Here is an 18,611-nt window from a genome sequence, read left to right as displayed (position 1 = left end):
GTAATTCAAACACTTAATAGATAGGTTTGTTTCTTTGGAAATTATGAATATATTAATTTAACATGATTTAAGCACGCGCCTACCAGATCGCTGTCCAATCGACAAGGTTATCACAGTACTCGCGCCGACACTAAGTATTACTCGACAGTCTTCAGTATAAAAACATGCAGCGCTCTATCAGGGTACAGGTCACTTATTGCACTATAATATTATGCTACATTTCATTGACACACTAGTCATTATTATAAACAGTTTTTAAATACACTTTATCTGCAATTTTGTACTTTATTCAGCTTCAATATCGGGTACTGTGCTTTCTCAACAAGAGAAACAATCGTTTACATACATATGATACAAAAATAACAAAGCTGCTATCACATCACTGGTGTAACAGGAGGAGTACAACACCCCAGTGGAGTGGAACCGCATAAGGCAACTGAAGTGGTGTTAATAGTTAATATTTACGCTATATACATACTATCTTAACAAAAGCATAATTATCTTATTACTTTGTACTATGCCTTAATTATCTACTATACACTCCGGCTTGTTTTTGGTCAGGGTTTCGCATGCTCAACGAGCGTCCGTGGCGGCCGAACCGTAGAAACGAACAAACTGCCAAAACAAATTTCAACTGGAATGCCAAGTGAGTATTTTACGTACAATTTCGACACTGGGTTTTCGGTTTGACCGTTCAATCGACAACTAAGCACTATTCACTTCACGTTTTGGACACTTAGCATCACTGTTTCCGACACTGAGTCTTCGGTCGAGGCTACCGACGCATAGTGGAGTTCAATGTCTGCATGGCGAGGGAGGGCGGGGGGTTGATGTATGCGGGCGCGTACGCATACACGTTGGGTTGCTGCGCGCGGGGATCGTTTGTGGAATACTGTACAGGCGGTTGCACGTTCATCATCTGCACTGGCAGGTTGTTGAACTGTTGCTGGTGGGGCACGCGGTAGCCGTTGAGGCTGTACTGGCTGATGATGTGAGAGTTGAGGTTTGGCGACATTCGCGAACCGGGACCCATTTGCACGTGCTGCATTGGACTAAGGTTACCTGCAATATGTAAATAGAGATATAAATATCTGTATAACGTCTTAAATACTCCTACGCTTAATACTTTCAGGATGTCGTCAATATAAGCGGAAAATCAAATGCAGTGATAGCCTAGTGGTTAACAAACGCGGCCTCTCGATCGAGGGGTCCGAGGTTCAAATCCCAGGCACGCACCTCTGATTTTCAAATTTATGTGCGTATTAGAAATTAATTATCACTTGCTTAAACGGTAAAGGAAAAACATTGTGAGGAAACCTGCATACCTGAGAGATTTATAAAAAAAAAAAATCTCAAAGGTATGTGAAGTCTACCAATACGCACTTGGCCAGCGCGGTGGACTATGGCCTAGTCCTTCTCATTCTGAGATGAGACCTGTGCCCAGCAGTGGGACAGTAATGGGTTGATGATGGTGATGATGATGTAATCAAACATGCAAAGAATACATGTTTGATTACATGCAAAGAATGCGATCTTAACTAAACAAATAACCCATCCCGAATGCAAGTGTTTCTGTACTCATCTTTCATTCCTTACGGAATTTTCATCATCAACTATAAGTGTACAATCAATTCAATTAATGCATACTATATACTGACTAAACAAATAACCCATTCCGAATGCAAGTGTTTCTGCACTCATCTTTCATTCCTTAAAGAATTTTCATCATCAACTATAAGTGTAGAATCAATTCAATTAATGTATACTGACTGGTGGCGTTCCGCGCATTCCTCGGCGACTCGAGTTGGTTGTGTGCGGGCGCGTAGTACTTAGCGGCCGCGGCGTGGTAGTGGCCGGCCGGCGGCGTGCCCGACTGCTGCCCGTACTGCACATCACAACATTCACAACTGAACGCGAGCTACGTGAATAAACGCGCACATTATATATTATTTTTCAGAAAAACAAAAAACAAACACGACCTTCCACCCATTGTAATGTTAAGCTTAAAGCTAGATACCGCCGTCATTTTCCATTGTCGAGCTTTGTACAGAGACCAAGGATTGTCCCAATATATTATCTATCTAACATGACAGACATATTAGTGTGATTTTCAAGCCACAAGAACGATGTCTTTCGACAGCCACCATGAATAACAATAACACAGATATTCGTAAACATTGCCTTAATATTAAGGTATTGAAATTAAAGTATTCATTTGCATGAATGAATATTACAAGCTGTACAACACACCAAACACCATGAAATAAAACATTATTTCATGGTGTGTGTGTATCAATGTAACAACATTAATGTGAATTTGAACTATGCATTGCCATCATACATATGAAGACATTTGCCTGAATGAAAAAATGTAACAAGTGAACAACTCATGTATGACATTTCTTTGGGATTAATGTTTCATGTCAAGGCTTACTATATGTTTAGTTATTTAGTTTGTGTATCGTGAGTGTACCTGCGGCGCCGGCGGCGTGTGCGGCGGGTGCTGCGGCGCCTCGGCCATCTGCTGCAGCTTGGCGAGCGAGCAAGACGGCGCCCAGCCCGCGTGGTACTGCTGCTGCTGCTGGAAGGACAGATAGCCGCCCTGGTAGCCGCCGCCCGCGCCGCCCGCCGCGCCGCCAGCAGTGCCGCCCGCCGCGCCGCCCGCACCGCCCGCCTGCATCACTGCTCCGCCTGTTACATAAATAAATCAATTACTATCCTCGTAAACTTGTTAATAATTCTAATATTTTGTTAGGTGAAATTATCAATTGAGTCAGTCAAATTCTCACAAAGGAGTCAACCGGTGTATGTGACAAGCTTGTCTTAAAAATTGAAGAAGGTGTATGTATGTATTCATCAATAATTAACTATTGACCCTATAACACAATATTACAAAGCTGTTTGATGGGAGTTCTCTGATATACTTCTTATATAAGAGGTATATTATTTTCAAAAAGATGTAAATGTAAAGATTAGGGTATAGTAAAATCTTAAATAAATTGAATGATTGAAACCCCAGAGTTTAACACTAGTTTTCTTTAGACTGTTCAAATATAAAGAAAACTAGTATAGTCTGATGTGAAAAAGTATGAATATTAATAATATTCAAGATAGATGGAAGAGTATGAAATGAAGTTAAAAGGCTAATAAAGCATCCCACAATGACATAGGAGCGTATGTAGACAATAAATGAGACTCACCGTGCGCGTGGTGCGCGGGCGGCGTGGCGCGGTGGCGCGCGGGCGGCGTGGCGGCGCCGCGCAGCGCCTTCTCCGCGCCGCCGTGCGCGCTGCCCGCCGCGTTCCTGCACACACACAATATTACTAAAATATCATAACGTGAAGTCGTCGTGTGAAGTGGTTCGACTCCGGCGGCACCACCGCCACACCTATTTCTGCCTAATAACCGCCGTGTTAAGCGCTGCTGTGTTCTGGTTTGAAGGGTGCGGTAAGGGAGATATACTTTTCCGAGGCGTTCCAGCTTAATCCTCATTGTGGCTGATCTCATGTAGGAATATCTAATCCTATCTGGGGTTGATTACAGATGTCCATGAGCGGCAGTAATCACTTACTACATGCTCGTCTTCTATTCCTATTTTATAAAAATAAAATAATAAAAAGTTTCCAATATGAAACTGCTTGGTTTTCCTAGAAATTCCTATAATAATACCTACAAATAAATATGTCGCATCTACAATTCAAATAAAAATATGTATATAATCTTTAAAGGATATATAATTAAAATTTTTAGATTTTGATATAATCAATTGCTCATCGAACATTCGCATATACGTTCAAAATATAGGTGTAAAATATTCAGTAAGTGTAACTTACCTATTCCTATTATTAATCTTCTGTTGCTTAGGCGGCTGATTAGGTTGGCTCATAATGGACGGTATGTGTATCGACGAGTGCGGGGGATACTGCGGGCTGGGCACCGGGTGCATGTGCATCATTGAGCACGGGGACGCCAGGTCCGAGCCGATGCTGGTCGGCGACTCCAGGCCTAGCTGGCTCACGTCTAACTCACAAGCCGGGTATTGCACTGAGTGAACAGAATTACTCGTAGAGTCCGGTGTATACACCCCCATAGACTGCAAGGCGGGACTGACCGCTTCGCACATCTCTTCCTTACTGGTATCCTTCGGCGACTCATCCTTCTTCGACTGACGAGACTTTTTCTCGATCTCAGTCTTTTCCTGAGCGCAAGGCCCGTTTTGGTTGAACGGTGTCTTGCAGCCTGGTGACGTCATAACCTGGGGACTCTGTTGCCGATATTCAGCGCAACTCGTGACCACCTGTTGCTCCTGCTGCTTCACTTGTCTTTGCATCATCTGCTTCATTTGAGCCTCGTTTGCGTTATGCGACTGTGACTTCTTAGGTTCGCACTGGGTCTGACACGCCGTCGTCGTTTTAGACTGCTTAGCCGGCTTACACTCGCTTTTCTGAGAACATTCCGAAGCCTTCGACGTTGGCGCTTTCGTTTCCTTAAAATGCGGCAAACCAGTCGTCGCATAGATTCCGCTGGATAGTGCACCGTACGCTATGTTATGAAAATCCTTCTGATCGTACTTCGGATGGAGCTTCTGTGGAGACTTCTGCATTTGATCCAGATGTGGTAAATTGAATCCCTGTAACTTATCCAAGTATTTGTCATTGCTCTTCATTTCTAGGAACCTATTGTGGTCCCACGTTCCTTGAAGTCTCGTCGTATCCCACGGAGCCCACTGTGAATACTGTGCATGAGTAGTATGATAATTCGGAATTTGGTTCATCGCGTAATCGGCTTTCGGGACCAATTCGTTGTCGTATTTAAATTTAGACAACATTTTTTCATTCTGCTCCTTTAGGGTTAGTTGGGTCGAGCAGCTTTTATCATGTTTCACAGATGCGTTTTTTGAGTCACATTTGGCAGCGTTAGACTTTTCCTTCTTAAAAAAATCTTGTTTCTTGGGTGCTTCATTCGGTTTCGTCTCCATTTTACTCGTAACAGCAACGGTGTTTATGACGTTTATTGGGACAGATGTCTCCGGCTTCCTTGCATTTGTATTCTGTTCTGGAAAAAACATCCTGGGTTCTGGTGTACTTCTAGGAGTATCGTTTTTTGTCGATTTCTTATCCGTTTTCTCCAATTTACTGTGAGCCGAATTCACTCTGACATCCCTAAGCTTGCTCTTTTCTCTAGGCTTCTGATTAGGATCATTTTTTGGATCTTGGGAATTTGACTGAATAATGTTCATTGCACTGGCTATTGAATTCTGTATAGCATTACTGTTTACGTAATTTGGATCCAAATCGGTCCTTTCCATTCCCAGGTTCACAGCAGCGTTAGCACTTTGACACCGGGGTAAAAAACTTATGTCGCTTACGATCGGAACCTTCGGCACAACTGGGGTTACAACTGGTGAAGTGATGGGATGTGGAACTTCCAGCTTTGTTGTACTCTTGCTGATCACTGGTGTAGAGTCCGATATGTTATTGATTATGCGATTAGGCTCAATTGGTTTCATAAGAATTTTGTCAGTCTGTACTGCCTGAGATTCTTTCGTTACACTGGCCCTGTGATTGTGGTAGGAGGGATGCATCGAATTTATGGGCTGTATCGTCATGGAGTTACTGACGGCATTCTGATAACTTTGCAAGGTGCTCTCTATTACATTTCTTGATAGGACGATATCATCCTTCTTTACATTTACAGGATCGTTTCTGAAAGGAGTTTCATTCTCCTTACTGGTTATGACATTTGTCAATTTATTTCTATTGTCCATATCAACGTAAGAATCCATTTTTGGAGGATCTGGTTTCTTCATCGGATTTGGAAGTTCTCTAGTAGGATCAAGATTCTGTATTATCGATTCAATCTTGTTTGGCGACTTCTTCTCAGAACCTTTAATCTCATCCATAACTTGAAGTTGAATGACAGTTTCTTTACGCATTTCACACTTTTTCTGCTCACACACAATTTCTGTGATTGTTTTTTCGGGCGACTTCTTTTGGCGTGGTGATTCGCTTATGACCGATTTATTATCATTTTTCTTGGGAGATATACCAGCTTGGGGAGAGTTTGCATTGTCCGATTCACCTTCAACAACGATTGTTTCAATCTGGTGTATCTTGGGCACTATAAGCTCAACCGGCGGTCTTACTGTATTAACATCATCCTGACCTTTAGCATCTAAAACAATGTGGGCATTTTCTGTTGAAACAACAGGCATGACCTTAGACGGGCTTTCATTTTCTTCAACCTCCTTAGGCTTGTTCTCATTAGTTGGCGGAACTGGGGCTATACTGTTTGGTTTGGGAGAAGGCAAGGGGCAACTCTGGCTGTTGTTGTCATCGGATTCCGATATGACAATTGTATCTTTATCATCAAGAACGGTTTTAGCAGGAGATTTTTGTTCAGTGTTTCTAACCACTGGTTCACTCTCGATTATGGGTTGCACATTAGATACTGTATTTGCCACCGTATCGTCACAGCTCATATTGACATCCTCTGTTTTATTTTCAATTGTAATATGTTCATGTTCCATTTTGTCAGCGGCACTAGTTTCATTTATAACTTGATCTTTCTCTGCTATTGATTTTGGGGAGTCCATATGTATACTATCCAGTTCCATGTCGCTCGTATGATGGTCGGTACTATTCTCTTCCACCTGTCGAGGCGTCGCCGGTTTACTCGCAACACTTCTTCTATCTTCCCCTTCCTCCACATCCATTTCGTCATCAGCTTCGCCTGACGAATCTTCTGAGCTTGCATCAGAGTTTTTATTTTTCTCTGAAATCTTTTCGTCATTTGGACCTATTAAAGTATGACTGTTCACTTCATTGGGAACGGCTTCCGCCTTTTCGGGTTCTTGGCTAAGCGAATCGTCTGTCTTATAGTCAACAAGGTCTTCTTTATTAGTTTTTGCTTTCTTGGCGACTGGTGAATTAATGACAATATTTGCAGAATTATTAGTCTTCTGTCGTTTATTCTTACGGCCTCTCCAAGCCAGTTTTCTCTTACTTTTTGGTTTCACTGTATTAACAACAGGTGTACTGTCAATTCTCATTTCAATACTTTCTTGACTTTCTTGACTATCAGAAGCGTATGTTGGTTCCTTGGTACTTCTTCGCCTACTTCTTTGAGATGTGATCTCACTGACATCATTATGTACCGTTCTTGAAGATCTTCTGGCGACACTTTTACTCCGCTGCCTTCTGGGTGACTCGTCATCCTTGTTTTTATCATCATCGAGATTGGTTTCGGAAATCTTTCTAGTAACCTCACGCCTCCTTTTCCTACTGCCGTCACAGAGTGTTGGTGTCTGATACGTAGTCTCACTATATTTCAGCGGCCTCGTGCGTCTCCGGCCCGAGGAAGTGACTTCAATAGGGGGTTCCAAAACTTCTTTCTCGGGCTGTTTCATTTCCGCTTTCGGTGCCGGTGTTTCTGGCTCGGTAGCCGTATCCTCACTTTCTGTCTTCATTTCACCCTCGTCATTTTCCGTATCTTGGTCACCAGATCCTTCTTCCGGTGACCTAAATGGATTTACAGTAGGCGCAAGCAATGGCGTCCACCTCAGGCATTCAGGATCTATCTCCAGCCGCGGTTTACTTCTCACCTTCCGTATGTGATTATCGACTTTATTCCAGTCGACACAAATACCCAGCTTTATGTTATCACTATTGGGAATATATCTTATAAAGCCGAGCAACTGAAATGTTATAGCAATATCATTCATATGCATGCCTGTTATATGCGCTATATCATCAAATGTAAAAGGTTTATCTTTGTGGTCATAGAGAAATTCCAGAATTACGGATTTCCAGTATGCATGATACGAGACTCTTCCAAGATCTGATAATGGCTTTTCTGGTGTCCCCGGTTGCCCTTCTTCCTTTGATAGTAAATAACCTGTGAAGGATAGAAAAAAATCCATTAATAAACCACAGTGCTTGTGTATGGTATGAAGTATAAAAAATTACTTTTAGGATGAGACAGATAAAGTAAAAATAATTCCACCACTCACTAAAATGGATCAGAAATCGTCCGAAGCCTTGTCTCTGGTATTGCGGCATTGTCATTATACAGGATACGTTATACTTCTGTTGACAGTGCTTTTCTTTGGAGAAGTATCCCACTAAATGACAACCTTTGCTGTCATTCTTCGTGAGAACGTAGAATAAGAACGGCTCTACGTCGTAGTAAAGCGTCTTGTGGTCTAGGAAAAGTTTGGCCAGTAGACAAAGATTTTGACAATATATCTTGTTGGCATTGCCGTCCACTTCGAAGACCGATATATCCCCACATCGGTATATTTCGGTGGCAGGCGGATGTCGCCAGAGGCACTTGTCTAAATGTCGCATCAATACGGCTCGACTCTTCGCATACTTTAGGCAGAATTCGCAGAGGAACAACTTCGGTAGCCTGGAATCAAACAACCTGCTATTAATACAACAATATTATTGGAATCTTAGGGTATTGTAAAATTATAATGAATCATTGAAGTGTATTCACAAAAAATATCATGAGAAAGGCCAAAAAGAAGAACTAAATACATAGTACACAAAAAAAACCTCAAAACATTTATAATAAATAATTTAGATACCTCGCGTACTCCTGCGGGAACGGACTGGAGTACCACGTCTCGATCTCCCACTGGCCGAACTCTATCGCGGAGGGACAGCGGGGGGCCGGGGGAGGCCCCGCGGCGGCCGCGGGCGGCTCCTCCACCGGCCCGGGCGCCGCGCCCGACGGGCCGCCCGCCCGCGCCTGCGAGAACAACTCTGCGTCCGCCTCCGTCACACCCGGCGGCAACCGCTTGCCCTCTGAAAGTTGTTCAGTAATGACCGACCGTGCAGTTCGTTGCTGCGTTCAGGCCCAGCTATGATTATGAATGCGTTGATAGATATCGTAGGAAAAAAGAAAAAAAAACAGATACATATGATAATAAAAGAGAAACGAACAAGTGACGATTAATGTGTTACAACATAAAAAAACAATAAAATTTTAATAAAAAATTAGCAACATGAACAAAAATAATAAAATGAACCACTAAGATGGAAAGTGGCTTGTAATTAGTAATGCGAAATTGTGTCTTATTTTATTCGAAATTCCGCAAATGCAGAAGTGATTCATTAAAGAAAAAGATTTTTTCGCTTACAAACCTGCCAGCACCGGCTTGCATTTCACCTTCCATATTAGTGACTTTAAAGTTCGTGCTGAAAATTATAGTGTTGAAATTAAATATATTAAAAAAATAAAATTGGAATAACATAAAAAAGTGGGACACGCACACATCAAGCAGGCATAACCATAACGAGTCACGCTTCGACGTAGAGAAGCGCGAGCGAAAGTGCATGTGTGGATACTGCCGAAACCCGAATAACAAATTAAAGTTTTGTCATCGGCGCTCGGGGTCCGAATAGAAGCGAAGCGGCGAACGGGCCGATAGCACTCACCCGGTCCGAACAGAGAATTCGGGGGAAACGGTACTCGCGAGAGAGAGACAGAGAGCGCCGGCCATCAATCAGAGCGAGCGAGACGGTCAGATCCACCACGACACTTTCACCGCACCTCACGAACCGTTCTTACCCGTCTGATTGGTGGCCGGCCTCGAGACGGCGGAGTGGCGCGCCGCCAGCGCTAAGCCGCGGTACAGTTTATCCGCGTCCGGCGCCGCGCGCGCGCCCGCCGCCGCCAGCCGCACCAGCTGCGACGCGCTCGGCGCCGCCCGCTCCGCGCTGCCCGCGCCCCGCGGCGGGCCCCTCTCGCCCCTCTCGCCTCTCTCGGCCCGCCGCAGCGACGCCTGGTACCGCTTGAACGTGCTCCGCGTCTCCTTGAGCACCTGCCGGTCCTCCTCCTCCCCCTGCTCCCGCTCCGCCTCCCGCCGCCTCTCTGTCGCTCGCGACCGGTGCCGCGACTGCGAGCGGGAGGCGGTCCGCACCGAGTAAAACTCGGAGAGGCCGTCGAACAGTGTCGTGAGGAGCCTATCGCCGCATCTGCTCCGGCGCCGGTGCCTCCTTTCGATCGGAATCGGAGTCGGATTCTGATTCGGGGTCGGGGTTGAGGGCGCGGTCGGCGGAGCCTCTATCCTTTGCGGTGGAGGAGTCTCCGGGCGGAGCTCGACCCGAGGTTGCTTCTGCGCTTCGGCGGCGAAGCCCCACGTTCCGTCCGGGCCCGTGTCGAAGGCGAGTCTCTCGAACACCGTCGATATTTGCGTGGGGGCTGGCGGCGGCGGCGGAGGGGGCGTGGGCTCGCGCGGGGGCGGCGTCGGGGACGGCGACGGCGAGGGTGAAGGTGAAGGCGAAGGCGACGGTGAAGGCGAAGGTGACGGTGACGCCGAAGCCGAAGCCGAGGGCGAGGGCGAAGGGGACGGCGAGCGAGAGGGTGCAAACGCGGGCAGCGACAGGCGGCAGGACGCGGGCCGCTCGTCGGTCTCCGCGGAGGAGTTTTCGGAGGGCGAGCCGCCGCGGCGCTCGAGCCGCAGCTCGACGCGCTGCACGCGGGTGACGCGCACGCCGCGCCACTTAGCCCGCTCCCAGCCTTCCCACTCGCTGGACGAGCCCCTACACCGGCGACGCTTCACTAGATTGAAAGCGGAGAATCTGAAAAATTTCTGTTTCTCCTTCGACATTCTCTGTTCGGACGGGATGCGCGCAAACGGCGGAGCATTACCGTCGGATGGCTCGTCGTCGGATTCGATGCGGCGCGCGGACGACTTCGCCTTCTTCTTCTTCGGTGTCCCCCCCATCGTGCTCCTGTAGAGGAATCGGTAAAAAACAGTTAAACTCCAAGAACATTACTATATCACAGGAAAGACCAAATTTAATTTAACGGGAATTTATGCAGGACAAATTTAACTCCAATCCATAACTACAGGTATTGTCCGCGCCAAACTGTTAGTCGGCTCTAAAGTTGCTGCGCGCAGGTTTAGTTAGCATATACTCCGTAACGCAAGGGCACACTAACAGAGCTATGTACCCGTGGGCAAGAGTAGGCAGCGACCGAGTGCCGGGAGGATCCCCCGCTGCCTTCATCCCGCTAATATCCACAATTTGCTATCGTGACGCGACTCGTTTCTATATTTGGAGCGGACTAGCAGATTGGCGCGGACTATACCTAGGTCTCTTCGTTCGTCCGACCATGACAGGCATGTTCGTGAGCACGTGAACGTCGTACCTAGCGTGTTGCGGGTCGTGTTCGTCGTCGTCGCGCGTGTCGCAGCGCACGCAGCGCCAGGGCGGGGGCGCGCAGCGCGGGTGCGCCAGCCGCGCGCACTGCGAGCAGCGCGCCGCCCAGCCGCCGCGCGAGCCGCACGCCGCGCACCGCGCGCACTCGCCGCACCACCACCGCGCCGCCTGCAAACACACGAACACGAAAACGTTCACGCGACATACATTTAGATACTCGCGAAGAATGATCTGTATTTAAATGATGATAACGAATACAACCGCATAATCATTTGATTCAGGATAAAAACGATACCACGCTGTGAAACGTAATATTAGTGACGACTACCGAATACACCCAAATAAAATATATGCTGGAGTTCTCGGTTATTCGTTTATACTCGGCGAGTACTTAATTGTTGCAAAACAATACATATGTTTTATAAAAAAAACTAAAACAAATAAAATAATGGACTTTGTCAATTGTTTCATCACGTAAACATGATAATGTACGTGTATTGATGAGTTGAACAATTTTAGTTTAGTCTTTGATATTATATGCACAAAGTTGTAACATGTAGCCAACCGTCAATATATCACATAAACCAAATCATTTAAAGAGTACATAGATATGTTGTCGTATAAATTTCATATAACATTAATTAATTTACTAAAAAACAATTTATTTGTTTTATTTAAAGCCACTGTAACTGGAAGGCACAACACTGCAAAATCAAAAACAATTAAGCTGGTATTTAATTGTAAAAATAACATACCTTATTTTTAAAACCCTTGCCTTGCCTTGTGTCTGGTGAAATATTCCGTATCAATTTAATAATAGCATGAACTCGCAATATATTTACTCCCTACTTACGCAAAACATACGATCACCTCAACCGTCTCGTACTTCAATCATTACAGGAGTTCTAGATCTATATTGTTCACAAGTCGAAAAAAATGGGTTTACGATAAGAACGGCACGTGTCTCTCGTACAAAGAAAAGAACCACAATAGCAAGAGATTAGAGATACATATCGGGACACTAATTGAACATATTATATTGTATTGAAATAAATAAGAAAAGAAAAAATATCCCATAGGAAAATTACTTACGTTATTTCACTGTAAGACGAGGCACACAATGTTATACATATTAGGCGTTGAAATTTAATATTCAGGCAAATATTTCCAACCCCTAATATAAGACAAGTCTTTGAAAACTTTTTTTCATACTTAAACATAACACCAGCAAACAAAATAGTTGTGACCCGAACTAATCGTCAACCCATACTGTCTATGGGCATGGGTCTACTTTCAAAATGAGAAAGATTAGACCATAATCCACAGCGCTAGCCAAGTGCGTATAGGTAGACTTCATATACCTTGAGATGTTTTTGGACAAATTTCTTAAGTGTGCCGGTTTCTTCGCGAGATTTTCTTTCACCGTTAAAGCAAATGAAACCTAATTTCTAATCAGAATAGATAAGACCCGAAATAGGAACCATGAAAATCTTACTGGTTATAGGTTGAAAGTATATTTGTCTAAAAGAAGATTTACTTTGCTTTCATACATATCAAAAATGTTTATACGTATTTATTACTTTACCAACTTTGTTTAATCTTACGACAATCCACCTATACAATATAATCGTGATCACAAACGTGATGCCAAATAAGACACGTTAAAACCAAACACCTGTCTAATTGAGCTCAATTATTATTTATCTGCTAAGGATCAGTTTGAATGCACCTATCTTGAAATCGAGTTTATAATCGACACCTGTCCACATACGAACAAAAAACGAAACGTCTATTTTTTTTATTAACGTAAGAAATTGTAAAAGTAACTCGGCCGATTAAAGTTTATATGAGAGAAGTGCAAAATTACATGATAGAGCAGTTAATATTGAATGTATTGGATAATTACTGTAGTTTGAATTTTTCCGTCTTTATTTTTTTTCTGAATAAATGATTTCCGTATACAAGTGTGACTTTAATGTATAGGGTCAAACATTAGCTTACTGATCACTGAACACAGCCCTCAAAATCTATCTTGTATGATGCTTTAGTGAATAAATGTATTTAATATGAGTTTTATTACTGGTTTATTAAAAAATAAAATATCTCAATATTCTCGCAAGTGTGTTTCGTAATCTACCGATCCTCACTTTGCTTATATAGAATGGTAAGCAGAGCATCACTCCATTGTTAATAAATTTACTATTGGAGGACATGTAATATTTTTGTCTAAGTTGTGGTAATTTTACAACTTTAGGTAAAATTTAGGGAGACAAAATTGGTTAAGATTGATTATACAAAAAGTCGTAATTTATGATAATTAAATTTGTAATCTATGTATTCTTTAAAGCAACAGCATTACAGATTTTACAAGTTATTAGACAAACATACTGACTTATTTACAATTTTATCTTAATATGAAATGATGTATATCCATTTATATTAGAGGATAACATATAATTAAACATAATCGTACATCTCAAGACAAAAAAGGACACAGGAAAACCTTTGTCACCTGTAATTACTTTAAGATAATAATAAATAATATGAATTGGTACTGGAGTGAATATCGGCCTCTGCGTCAGATTCAGCATTAGCATTAAAAGCTGATATTTAGTACTGATTTTTATCAGATTTTTGTATTCAAAATGTAATCAATGAAATCTCATAATTAAGAATAAATACTCATAAAAGTTAAAAAAAAAGTCAGTGATAGCCACTGGTTAAGAAACTCGGCCTCTCGATCGAGGGGTCCGAGGTTCAATCCCAGGCACGCACCTCTGATTTTTAAATTATGCGCGTATTCGAAATTAATGATCACTTCCTAAAACGTGAAGGAAAACAACGAGAGGAAACCTGCATACCTGAGAGATATATAAAAAAAACTCAAAGGTACGTGAAGATTACCAATACGCACTTGGCCAGTGTGGTGGACTATGGCCTGATCCTTCTCATTCTGAGAGGAGACCCGTGCCCAGCAGTGGGACAGTAATGGGTTGATGATGATGTAGTCATAAAGGTTGACAATAACAAAGAAGTTAAAAAAAACATTATTATTATATTGCTAACATTGACCTAAGGAGTTATAATCTTCCACCATGAACCGTATTGGAATACATTTTTCCTAATAGGATTTTTTTTATGTCCTATTAATAAAACATTTGTCTTTTCCAAAGATGCCTAGAAATACAATCAAAATAAAGCACAATTGAGCTTTATGCCATGTTAACTATGTGTATTAAAGTTACACTATACATACACATTAGGATACTACATACATACACATCTTAATAATTATTGTTTTATCTGACATTTCATGAAATATCTCTAAATACAAAGATATCAAGAGATTTTTTTTTATATTATGGTTTCAATTACATAAACTACTTTAAGATTTGCATAGATTAATAATCTTAAAGTATGAAGATGAAATAAATAATTGTGGTCATTAAAATAGTAATTATCTCAGTACAAGATATTATGATTACATTCAATTAACTACACAATGTAACCTATTGAAATTGTCGCTCATTATAAAAAGTGGTGTGGGTTTTTTGCTTCTGGGGTAAGAAAACAAAAACACTGCTGTTTTTGTATGTTACTGTTAGAAGTGAACTAAATGTACAACATTTTAGTTCAAAACAAAGATGATAAAAACAAACTATTCAATGAACCAAATAAACAAAGTCTTTTTTTTTTTTTCAGATATGTCAATATTGTAATGTCTCCATTCATGAACAAATGTATGCATGTTTAAGGAGAATACATATTATGTATTTCATACAGCCAATTAAGAATTTATACTAAGTAGAAATTATCCAATAAAAGTCAAGTAACATGCATTGGCAACTTTGTACAGGTAGGGACAGGTGGTCAAGTCAAACTACAGTTAAAACAGACCTCTACATAAAATTAATTGCCTATACCTGTTTGGTTATGTTGTCATTTATAAGTTTTAGAATGAAAAATTATAATTTTAGCTTCATTAAGTTTGCATAAATAAACATTCATAATGTAAATAGTCTATGATTAGATTTTACATGGAATCATTGAGCAAATTGTATTTCTACCATTTTCAACTATAAACTTATTTTATGGCTAACATGTCACTAGGTTAAACATATTTTATGTTCATTATGTGTCCTATTTTCCATTATTTGCAAGGTAATTAAGCAAGGAGCTTTCTGTTGAATTTTATAATAAAATGCATATTATAATTCGAAGACCAATTAAGTTGACGACTGAGATCCCCAAGTTATATCATCCATATGAGATAGATGATATAACTGATATGAACTGATAATATAAGTGATGAAGAATATGAATTCACACCAACAGATTAACTGATCTGTTTCATATCAGATCTATCAGCCTAACTACCTTATGAGCATATTTAATTACTAAATTATATTGTAAAATATAGTAAAGTTTTACGAGACTGAACAATTATGTTATAATAAGATATTTTTTTTTTATTTTATTAATTGATTTTTAGCTTTGTTATTATTTTTTATATTATTGTAACATAAATGTTTCTTCCTGTTGTATTTATGTGTTAGTTTGATAAGTCCTTTGTCTCACACATTGTTCCAGAAAGGTACATGTGAAAGTAGTAAACATATAAAAAAGGATTAGTTGGATGATAAAGTTTTTAAAAATTACCTTTAAAGCAGTAGTAGTGACGTGGTCCAGTACATCCAAGCAGGTTGGATGAGCATAGGACTTGCACTGGTTACAGCAGATCAAGGGTTCTGCGGCACCTAATCTGTTCTTTGCATCTGTACCGAGACACTCTGCACACACTGGCACCCCTCCCTGATTTGGATTCTGGAAATAGTACATATTTAATTATATTTCCTCTCATTTTATTTTTTAACACTTCAATTTTGCATGCATTTATAAGTTATGTGATAAAAAAATAAATGTCATACTTTATTTTAAGAACAATAGTAATAGAGGAACCAGGAAAATTATGAATAAAAGTATTAGAGATGAAAGTTGAAAACATAACTCTATTGTGTTGTAATTTTTTTTTTGTAAGCGAAAGTAAGAGACAGGTTTTTGTTTTTATTTTGTTATAGTTTCAATATTAAATAACATTCTTTTCGCACTACCATCAATGAACAGTTAAAAATGAATGAAACTAGTTTTTTATACATCAATATCTTTTGTCAAGTTTTTGGACAATAAAATCAATATAAACTTTACCAAATACTACATCTATGTTTGAATGAAATTAAATAGATAGTATAACTGAATGTTATGATATTCTTAACATAAAAATGAGGATTTAGATAAATATGCCTTATTAAACAATCACAATGCATACAAACTTTGCCAGATGGTGAGCATGTAAAGTTAAACATTTTTTAATACTTGTTCCAATATAAACATTACTTAGCAAAACAATTCATAGTCTAAATCAACCTGCTTACATTATCTCTAACTCTAAGATTCAATATTTTGATCTTGTTTTCATCAAAAACAGAGGTTGTTTATGTTTTGACAGAGTTTGTTATTGTTTATGTTATGACACTTACATGATCTGGAGAGTCTTTGGGTTTCGACCGTTGCTTGGAGTCGCGGTGGGAGGCGGTGAGGGGCCGCTCCGTCGCCTTGTAGCTCCCCGCGTGGTGCGTGAGCAGGCCGCGGGCCACCGCGCGCCTCGCCCCCGCTCGCAGGATCGTCCGTACGTCAGCTTCCTTCACTACACTCACTTGATAGGCCTGCCACAAGTGCCTCTCGATCGCCTTCAGCGTCGAGCCGTCCCGGTCGCCCAGCTCGCGCACCGCCTTGGCCACCACCCGCGACAGTTCCACATCGGGCGTTATCCTGAGGAGCCTGCTCTGCAGCCCGCCAGGATCCTTGTACGAGCTCTGTCCCTTGTTGTACACCTTCAGCACGGTGCCCTCGCGCACCGCGCGCTCCAGCCGCTCCGACACCACGTCCTCGTGATAGTTGTGGTGCTGCCTGATCGCGTGACATATCCTCTCCACGCTCGGCCTCTGCTTCTGTGCCCGTATCTTATGTATCGCCTCGAGTATCCATCGCTTCCACACTTCTTTGCCGACGTCGTTCGGTTCGGTCATCTTCGTCGACGATTATTTTGTACGGCCGTCTGAGTAACGGTACGGTATTGGAGTCAGAGATGTGTCAACACCCATCGTATTTTGGCGCCTCGAGCGAAATTCCATTTTATAAAATGGAACCTCGCCGGAAGCGGCCGGAAAATTCGGCCGCGCTGCGAGACGCCTGCTTACAGCACGCGCGCGAGCCGCTCGCTCGCGGATGACACATCGGACCTCGCCAGCGAGTTTTGGCGGAGCGAGCATCCAATGGCGGCCATCTTGTGTCGAACTAAATTTACGTAGCGAACAAATACACGCGACGTAAATAATATTATTTCAATACACAAGTTCACTTTAATTAATGATCCAATTCATTCACTGTTCCGATAATCCTCTTTATCTTCACAAATACTAAAATAAAACTAATATACGGTTGTGTTCTTTCCGGTTCTTTTTTTCACAATGCGCTTCACCAAACAAAAAACAAAGTAATAAAACGTCTATAAATTAATTGTTTTATTGAGACAATATATTATTAACACAGTAACAACTATTATATCATTGAAATATAGCAAAAATTACTTGAAAACATTCACAAAACACCAACAAAAGGCTCTTCAAAATGGCTATCAATCAGTTTCCTTGCTATAAGAAAAAATAATTTTGATATCCTGTCGGTCATATAATGTATTGCCATTTTTAATTAGAATTTACATCATAATTAGCTATTGCTTTGCTAGTCTATGGTGCATTTCGTAATAATATAATTTTAATTTGGAATATTGCAAAATAATTATGTTTCAAAATTTAATTATTTCAATATTAACGTAAAATAATATATTTGAATACCTTAAAAGGTTTATTACCTGTGTTTTCGGAGTATGTAATGTTTTAATACGGTTTGAACAGACTTCAAAATGGAAAGTTCTTTAATACTCAATGAACCCAAAAAGCTATAATATTGTTTCAGAAAATTAACTTACTTTATTAGAAAATTATTACTGAAAGCAGATACGTATAGTCCGCGTAAAACTGCTAGTCCGCTCTGAATATAGAAATGAATCGCGTCGCCATAGCAAATTGTATGACTACATCTGCTCGCAACAACTTTAGAGTGGACTAGCAGTTTGGCGCAGACGATATATTATATATTTGTTTACGCATTATATGATGTCACAAATGTGTCTGACTGGACTAATTAGAGGTGTGACTAATATATTACTAATAGGTACAGGTATTATAATACAAGCCATGTATATTCATTTTAGGATAGGCGTATATAGAGTAATAGGTTACCAGGTATTAGTCAAATAATAGAGACGCGTAATAACGAGGCGAGCAAGCGAGTCGCCTCGTTATGACAATATTATTT

The 18,611-nt window shown here is 41.3% G+C and overlaps 1 protein-coding gene across 4 annotated transcripts; it reads right to left on the bottom strand.

Annotated features, from left to right (window-relative positions):
* Nucleotides 1-40: 40 nt before the first annotated feature.
* enok (histone acetyltransferase enoki mushroom) lies at nucleotides 41-17,898 on the bottom strand. 4 transcript variants are annotated; one of them, XM_073088732.1, is made up of 12 exons: nucleotides 16,712-17,896; nucleotides 15,834-15,998; nucleotides 11,164-11,342; nucleotides 10,660-10,742; nucleotides 9,150-9,203; nucleotides 8,591-8,810; nucleotides 8,012-8,409; nucleotides 3,834-7,896; nucleotides 3,201-3,304; nucleotides 2,474-2,691; nucleotides 1,771-1,918; nucleotides 41-1,062 (listed from the first exon to the last, which is right to left on the bottom strand). In XM_073088732.1, exons 1-12 carry the CDS (start codon nucleotides 17,258-17,260, stop codon nucleotides 776-778), a joined length of 6,468 nt encoding a protein of 2,155 aa, XP_072944833.1. In that variant the 5' UTR covers nucleotides 17,261-17,896; the 3' UTR covers nucleotides 41-775. The 4 variants fall into 4 exon arrangements, with proteins under 4 accessions (XP_072944833.1, XP_072944831.1, XP_072944832.1 ...); XM_073088730.1 differs by lacking the exon at nucleotides 9,150-9,203 and having other exon boundaries at nucleotides 9,577-10,742; nucleotides 16,712-17,898; XM_073088731.1 differs by lacking the exon at nucleotides 9,150-9,203 and having other exon boundaries at nucleotides 1,771-1,885; nucleotides 9,577-10,742; nucleotides 16,712-17,898.
* Between the last annotated feature and the right edge of the window lie 713 nt (nucleotides 17,899-18,611).

The sequence above is a fragment of the Epargyreus clarus genome, unplaced genomic scaffold (assembly GCF_041222505.1).
Source record: "Epargyreus clarus isolate Ecla_fem2 unplaced genomic scaffold, WU_Ecla_fem_2.2 ptg000027l, whole genome shotgun sequence".
NCBI lineage: Eukaryota > Metazoa > Arthropoda > Insecta > Lepidoptera > Hesperiidae > Epargyreus > Epargyreus clarus.
This window is presented reverse-complemented; position numbering and strand designations above follow the sequence as displayed.